General features: G+C 48.3%; 1 protein-coding gene across 1 annotated transcript; it reads right to left on the bottom strand.

Moving 5' to 3' along the window:
- Nucleotides 1-1,161: 1,161 nt before the first annotated feature.
- On the bottom strand, nucleotides 1,162-6,001 carry PCBD1 (pterin-4 alpha-carbinolamine dehydratase 1). The gene is made up of 4 exons (XM_057403321.1): nucleotides 5,840-6,001; nucleotides 2,743-2,874; nucleotides 2,315-2,395; nucleotides 1,162-1,767 (listed from the first exon to the last, which is right to left on the bottom strand). The coding sequence occupies exons 1-4, from the start codon at nucleotides 5,984-5,986 to the stop codon at nucleotides 1,669-1,671; spliced, it is 459 nt and encodes a 152-aa protein (XP_057259304.1). The 5' UTR covers nucleotides 5,987-6,001; the 3' UTR covers nucleotides 1,162-1,668.
- Nucleotides 6,002-8,018: the final 2,017 nt, after the last annotated feature.

The following is an 8,018-nucleotide window of genomic DNA, read 5'->3' as shown; positions in this document are numbered from 1 at the left end:
AAGAAGAGATGTATGTCTTCATGCCATGGATTTCATCTGCACTTTTCTGATGACTTCGGGAGAGGGGAGTGGAAAGGTTGTGTACGACACAATATCTTGCCCAGTAAATAACACATTGACTTTTTAATGAACAAATGGGATGAGTTCATCTGATGGCAGTATTCTGTATTGCTCTAATTTGCCACTGTAAAACTTTAGGCTGAAATAGATGAAGAGATTGTGAAAATGGGCCTAGTTTGTATTAAAATGATGCATTTAGTTATTTAGGCTCATTGAACTCTTTGTTTTTCTGTTTCGATGCTCATTTGAAAGAATGGAGACCTACTGCTCCTGGTCTTTGCTCATGCAGTCTAGTCTGTTGCAGGGAGAGCAGTTTGTGAATGTTACAAACTCTGCCTGAGGACTACTTTTTCATTCTGTTAAGATACGGGTGATGTTCATGGCTACATCTTACGTGATGTTTAAAGATGCTAGAAATTGTCATTTAAGAGCTATGATTTTCTCTTAATACTTTATAGAACTTTAAAGGGTTAAAAAAAAAAAGACCAAAATCAAACACCAACAAACCTCTGCTGGGGCTTTGTAGCATTTTTCCTAGATGGTTCTACTTAAAGCAACTACTGCTGGTTTCATAGCAAACTGTTCCTGTTGTACCAGATACACAGAGATTTGGCTGCAGACTCCTTGAATGTAGTGATCATTGTTACTGGAGTAAAGATCTTACACCACTAAATCCACCTACAACCTTTTTGGGAGGTATCCCACCATAAGCAGCCCCTGGCTCCTTGCTATGCTGCTTTCATGCCTTTTGGTTGTGCCTTCCCTGTTTTTGTGCCTTGGCTATGGTACACTTCTGACTTCAGCACATGCAGTTTTTATCTGATCTGCTCTGGCTTTGATAATCTTATTCTCTTTCAGATCCCGTTCACTTTGAGGTGTAAGCCTGTGAAGGCACATGTCATTTCCCTGTGTTGCTTCATCAAGCTTTTTCCTGGCAGAAGCACCTTCTTGAGAGCAGTCAGGACAGTACCTTCCTTGGGAAAACCTGTTGGCATAATTTTGACAGTGAGGCCTCATTCCAAACTGACATCGGGTTAACTAAGACATTTATTGTAAACATTTTTTAGTTGGTATCCTACTAAAGGCCAGTTACAACAGGGGTGCGATCACATGCCTGCTTATAATACTGCTAGAGAGAGGTTACAGTAATAACCAAATTGCACATCACAGTTGCTGGTATGTTACAGAGAAACCAACGGGTTCATGTACCATGTTTTGGGTGGAAAGCATATTCCAGCAGGTAAGAAGAAATAACACGGAAAGTGGCTAGATGGCGTCAGGCACTGGAAAGATTTACTGGTGCAATTGTGTAACATGACTCCAGGTAAAAGGGCAGGTATGCTGAAAGCCCCAGAGGCTCAACAGCTTGCAGGCTGGTGGCGCTCAGCTAACGAAGGGTTTAAGAATGGAAGTGGCAAGATCAGAGATGGATATGTGCACAGTGCCCAAGAAGTGCCTTCCTTCATCTGAGCTGTGGCGTGGTGTTAGGCAGTCTGGATCCAGGAACTAGCTTGGAAGTGGGGGAAAGCTCTAGGTGCAGTTGTCTAGGTGAGATACGGGTTGTGGCAGCGGCACAGTTGATTTTTGGCTTTGTGTGTCTCTCTCTGGTCAGGAGAGGGATGCTGCAACCTGCTCAATGAAGCTGGCCAAGTTGATGTCTCGCTCCGATAAGCCTCCACACTCGTGGGTGCTCAAGGTGATGTGAACCTAAACCAGACAGACAGACCGACAAGTGTTGCTGGCAGAAAGAGCAGGAATGGTTTTCCCCAGCACTAGAAACAGTTTGCACCTGATAAGGCACGTAGGGCTATTACTTTCTCTAGGCTTGTTTGCAGAATTTCCTGGGGTAGATAGAAAGAGGTGGTCTGGCACTTTGCCTGGTTTTCTCCTTCCTACAGCTCATCCTGGCCACAAGCTGTCACTGCCACCCCTGCCTTGGTCACAGCACCCGCCTATGCCCACTTTACAACTCACTCTTTCTTCAAAAACATTTCCCCTTGTTGCTGCTTCTGATACTGATTTAAAAACCATAACCTTGGTGCTGGCACCGAGGCAGCTACTGCTCAGCTGGACACATAAAAAGAGGAGGAGGAAGGGATCTGTTAAGTGACAGCTGTAGGCTGTCTGTGATATGTGAAGGGAATAGCATCTGACAGAAAAGGTCCCATTGAAGAGGACTTGCTGCTGGTTTATGCCGCAAAAAAGGATGTGCTCCCTGCAGATCTCCATTTCCCTCACCATCCCTGTTTCTTACCTTATTGTACACGTTGAACCATTCAGGGTGGTGATCGAGTTTTTCTGCCTGTAGAGCCACTCTGGTCATGAAGCCAAAGGCCTGCCCAGTGGAGTAAGAAGAAAAGCTAGCTCTGAACCTGGCAATATATTGTTTTTCACCCCATTACTGTTAATTTTACACCACATGTTTCTAGGCAACCTAACCAAATAGAAGGCCTGGGATTTTCTGTATCTTTGCTAGTGTTTTCTATGGATTTTCCCCTTTTGGGGAAGCTTTTCCCAGAGAAATCGTGCTGGTCAAGCACTTTGGTGTCTTATATTGCTCAGTCATTACATTTCAGGAGAAACACAGAGGGGTTTCTTTTGCTGAGCCTTGCAGATGGAACTCCCTGCTCTGCAAACCAGGTGTCCCACTTTGTGAAATCTGCATACAACTGATGCTCATACCCGGTTGAAGTCCTTGAAGTGAAACTCTTTGAAGATGGCGTCTCTGCCTTCCACCTCGTTCCACCCCACAGCTCTCAGGTTTGGCAGCAGCTGCTCCCTCTCCTCTGTGCTCAGCCTGTGGGCTTTTCCTGCCTGACACCATAGAAAGGAAAGGGAAGAGGAGAAGATCAGTGTGGCAGAGGTAGGATGAAGTGAATGTTCAAAGCAGCAAGGCATCCCATTGGTCAGGGAGTTACGGGTCCATGGAGGCAGCTGCAGGCTGGGTGGGTGGGTTAGTGTCTGTGTAGACCTGAACTGGTGGGTACTCATGACAGGGGATATCAGTGCTGTCCTCTGTTCCCTACCCTGGGCACACAGGTCAAGGGCAGTCCGACTTGCCACTTTTGTCCTCTAACCTGCAACACCTACCACTTTACCAGTATAAATGTGGATTCATTATAACCTGAGGTAATAAGAATGATAGCTGTGTAAGGTTAAGCTCCCAAATACATTACATAGAATTTTATGAAAAGAAAACCTGAAACTGCAATGGTTCAAGAACTAAGAATGGTTTGCATTTAAGGTTTGTGAAGTACCTTCTTAAAGCAGGAGGGCTTTATTTGCAGGTCATCTGCACTGGAAGCTTGCTTTAGAGGAGAAAGAAGTGGTGTGAATCAGAGATGAGTCACGCTAAATTGGAGTTCAGCTCCTTTTCCTTTTCAATCTCCCTTACATTACGATGGAGTTTAAGAGGCTGTTTCTGTCTATAAGTAACAAAGGGCAGAGGGAAGGATTGTGATTTAGCATTGTCTTCTGCTCTTGGGCAGAACTGCTGTTATTTGTTTTTTTTTAAAGGGAAGGGGGGGATAAGGAAAGTTCAGTTCTTCGTCTTGGGAAGTGAATATAAGCAAAGATGAAACTAAAATAGAGTTCTTGGTGATGGGAGCTAACCGAGCCAGTGTATCTTTCAGCTCAGTAGGGAAGGAGTGAGCACAGAGGGCTGTTGCTCTACGTGACAGGTTATGTTCTGATAATTAAAATTCTTTCCTAGTGGGTGATCTGATCTTTCAAGTTGGTGAGGATTGTTGTTTCTCAGTGACAATGACCAACACACTGTTTCTGGTGAGTGTTTGGTCAGCAGCCCCTTGAGATGCTTGCTTGGGCATTGGTGCTCAGAAGTAGCATCTTAAGCAGCTGAGCAATTAAGGCAAATAGTCCTTTCCTATAGTATGCCTACTCGTAGGCTGTACAAAACCAGAGGCAGCCACGGAGCTGATGTTTTTGTGGGTGGTTTTTTGGTTTTGCATGTTTTGGGGAAGACTGGAAAGATTATGTCCTATTCCAGTGTTATTGGATCTGCTAAGACATGGATCAGGCTGTGTGGGTGCCTAACTGTCTGCATAGCTGTGACCCCTATGCTTAAAGCTGTGAGCTGCAGAGCACGTCATGAAATGGGAAGTGCCAAGGTGTACGCTGAACCTTAGCTCAGGAGTGGCTGGAGGTGGGATGGTTCCTGTCCCCCTGGCATCGTAGCTGCATGCCTGTTCTCTTGCATAATGTCTGGGGAAAGCCTTCCTCACCTGCTCATACTCTGGCCTTGCTGGTAGCATTCAAACCACCCTGTGCTGCCCTTCAGTTTGTGCAGTGTTTTGGATGGCCCCCTGCCAGACCCAGGTTCACCACCTCCCCACTAATGTCAATCCCGTCCCTTCCCGAGCTCTGGGTTTGGAGGGAAGGTAGTGAGTAAACATGGCTTAGTGCAATAAACTCTCAGCCGTTGCCCTTCTGTGCTGATGGTGTGATAAGCCGGGCGCAGGTAGCTTAGCAACTGGATAACGTGGGGAAGAAGGCTGGCTCTGCATGGGGCCACTGGCAGGGGGGCACCCGTGGGGGCTGCTCTGGGGGACTGTGCTGGGAATGGTGTAGGGACTATGCCAGGTTTTGGAACCAGGGGCTGAGACCTCCTGCTTGTGTATTGGTACTGAAGAGAGGAAAGGCTATGTAAAGCCAGAGCTGTTGCTTGCCTGAAGTGGATGGATATGGATGCAGGTGGCTGGGTTCCAAGCCAGCCTTTCCCAGACAGAGCAAGAAACCAGGCTGCTTGGGAGGGACGTGGTTTAATTGTCCTCTGAACCCTTTTCTGCGGTTGCGACTACATGGGAGGACAGGCCCCGGGGCTTTTTCCAGGTCCAGCTCCTCTCTGAGAGCCTAGCACCAGTGGGAGGCGGGGCCAAGCTGAGGTTTGGCCAACAGACCACACAAAAGCCACCTCCTCTGGCTGTGTCTTCTGATGACAAACTGCCTGGAGCACCCTCCATCCCATCCCCTTCCCCTTCCCCTCTTCCTTGCCCCAGCACCCCATTGGCCAGCCTGCTGGTTTTATCGGTGTGGCATTTAACTGCTTGCATGTGCACGTACTCCTTTAAAACACGCTATTCTCATTAGGGAAATTTAATTATTTTGTTTTCTTTTGCTGGCTCTTAACTGCCAAGGCATTGGGATTTTTTGTTTTGTTTTTTTACCAGCAGAAAACCAGTAGATGGATTGTGCAACTGATGGAAAGGAACCAGCACTGGAAACTGGGAGAGCTTTGGGTTTTCTGGAGATGAAACAACCCTCTCTGCCCAAACTAGTATCTTCCCTTTTAAGGGTGACTTGTCACCTAGAAGAAGGTAAAGGGGGCAGTCCTGGTGCGAGCAGGAGCTCCAGGCCGGGCTGGAACAAGGTATGCCACAAGGCCCAATGTCTTTTGCTCTTGTCCCCTTTCCACTGCTGTGAAGAAGCTGGTTTCCAGCTGTCCAGGGTGGATTGGACAGGCTGTGCAGATGGAGCACATGCCATGCAGAATTTGAGCAGGGGTCACACTGGCAGAGCTGCCTTGCTGGCGAACCCTTTCCCTCCCTCTTGCAGAGGCACGGAGCCTGGAGAGCGCTGGCTTCGGTCATTCAACAGCAGCAGCCGGCGGAGCTGTTACTTATTAACCACAGCGCAGAGCTCTGCTCCCTTCTCCCTTTCCTCCTGCCTCTTCTCAGAGGCCGCAGCTGCTGCTCGAACCTTCCTGCCCCGTCCTTTCCCGCTGCCTGCAAAGCACCGGCCGGAGTTCCCAGCATCGACTTACCATGGCCCGTGGGTGTCTGCGGCCTCCGTCCGCGGTCCGGGCTGGGTGCTGCACGCAGAGCCGTAGCCCGGTGGTGCCGCGGCTTCTCCGGGGTGGCGGGAGGCGTGGCGAGGGGGCCGGGTCTACCCACGCCGAACCGCTGCCCATGCCTTCCCAAGCGCTGCCCTGCAGCCGTCACCCGCCGGCGGGGCCGTGGGGCTTGGGCGGGGGTAAACCTAGGTCTCTCTGGAGCGGGGATGTGTCCACCCCGAGCCACCCGCCCTTCTCCTGCAGGGTCACTGTTTTCACCTGTTGAACGAGGAAAAGGCGGAACGGGGTGGAGAGGGGCAGTGAGAACTGGGGCACCGCTGGATGCTGCTGGCAACACGTGGTGAATGTGACAAGCGTCCTGCCTGAGCATACATGTGTGCCTCCCCGCCCTTTGAGGTCTGTGCGGTGGTAATCACAGGCTGTCGGCTGCATTGATTGAGGACAGCCTGGTTTGTGTTTCAGAGCTAGGGTAATGGGGGGTGTGTGTGCAGGACAGCACTCCTGAGCATTTTTAAGGTGCTTTCTGCTGTTACTGACGGAACCATGTCTGCGTGGATGCCGTGCGCTGCTCCCTGGCCTGTTTCTGTGGATTTGTGCCCATGTCCCATAGCTCATCATGTGCTAAACCCACTTGTGTGACAGGCCATTTTCTAGTGTTGTCAACAATTCTGTACTGTGCTGATATACATGGTACCTAAAAATTCAGCATCTTGCTATACCCTCATGGCTTTTTTTTTTTTTTTTTTTACCCTTGAAGCAACTGATTCTGGATTTTTTTTTTAATATAGTGTGACATGCATGCCTTGTATATACTCCAGTGCACATTTTGTTTTCTACTGTTCGGGTTCACGTGTGCCACTGAGATGATTTGTTTCTCCAGCAGGTGAGTTGGAGGGAAGGAAATTACTCCTTTCCTTTTTTTCCCCTCTATAGATTTGCTTGTGATGGTAATGAAAAGGAAAATGAGCATCTTTTGTATCCTGGGAGACCATGAGTGTCTGTCCAGGGAGAAAAGACTTGGAGAGCAATGCATCACCTGGGAAGAAAATAATTGTGTGCAGATATGAAGCTGGAAGCTTTGATATGGATGAAAAGAAAGGTGTACTACATGGTTGCCAGCAATGAAATTGGGAAGTGGGTTTGTTTGTAATGGTGGGAAAGGCCAGCAGAATATTTCCTTGGCATAAGTTTAAATTGCCAGGCCTGGCACTTTCATCAACACAACTCAGCAGAAGTGCCCTTGTAAATAATGGAATAAGCAGAGGTAAAGGAAGGCAGTGTTGCTGTGAAGTTGCAGGTGGAGATACGGGGATTGCACATAACAGCCATGGTCAGGGGCTCTGAGCTGCAGTTCTCTCAAGAAAGCGCAGTGAGAGTTTTGGTGGTGACGTGTCAGGGCCTCGAATGCACCTTGGCTAGATGACAGTGCTGCTGCTGGCCTCCTTCTCTCCCTTGAGACCAGGGAGGAAGCAAATGCTCCATCTCTCATGGTATCCTGCTTTCTCTCTGTTGGATTTTGTTCCAGCACAGCTGGGAGCCAGTCCTGCTTACCTTGCCGATACATGTGCTGCCAGTACAGAACAACTGACAGACACCTCAGCTCATTAGAGGTAAGAATTTCTGTGGTTGAAGAACACCGGGAGAAAAGCGATTAATTATACTGATTACTTAGCTCCTTTGTTAATGGCATTTGCTTTCCTAGGTTATAAATCAAGCCTTAACTGCCAACCGTACATGTGAGAGATCTCTGGTGTGCTTTTGCTGAGAGTGTCAACAGGGCAGTTGAGATTTTTCCTTGGACTGTGGTGTGAAATTGTGTCGAGGGGATTCTTTCGCTGACTTAACTCCTGAACTTCTCTCTAAGTGCACAAACTCCCCCTCTGCCCAGCTTTAATTTCTCTTTTTGAGATGGGACCCTTTAGATGTGCTTTTAGTGAATAACTGAGTGATGTTGGTCAAGGTGTTTACTCAGGGCAGGTTGCAGCCCCTCTGTAAGGGGCATGTATTTCCTAGGAGCAGATTTTTGCTCTTTTTTAACATCCTTTTTTGTCTAGTCAAGAGCTGTGCTTCTTTTGGCAAGGTCAAACTGACATGCATGCATTACTGTTACATACCTGCAAGGGCTCCTGTGTGTTTGAACGGAGCTCTC

This window comes from Pezoporus wallicus, unplaced genomic scaffold, assembly GCF_028554395.1.
Source record: "Pezoporus wallicus isolate ANWC-B61680 ecotype Strahan unplaced genomic scaffold, APGP_CSIRO_Pwel_v1 contig_4264, whole genome shotgun sequence".
NCBI lineage: Eukaryota > Metazoa > Chordata > Aves > Psittaciformes > Psittacidae > Pezoporus > Pezoporus wallicus.
Note: the sequence above shows the minus strand (reverse complement) of the source record. Positions and strands in the feature narration are given on the sequence as shown.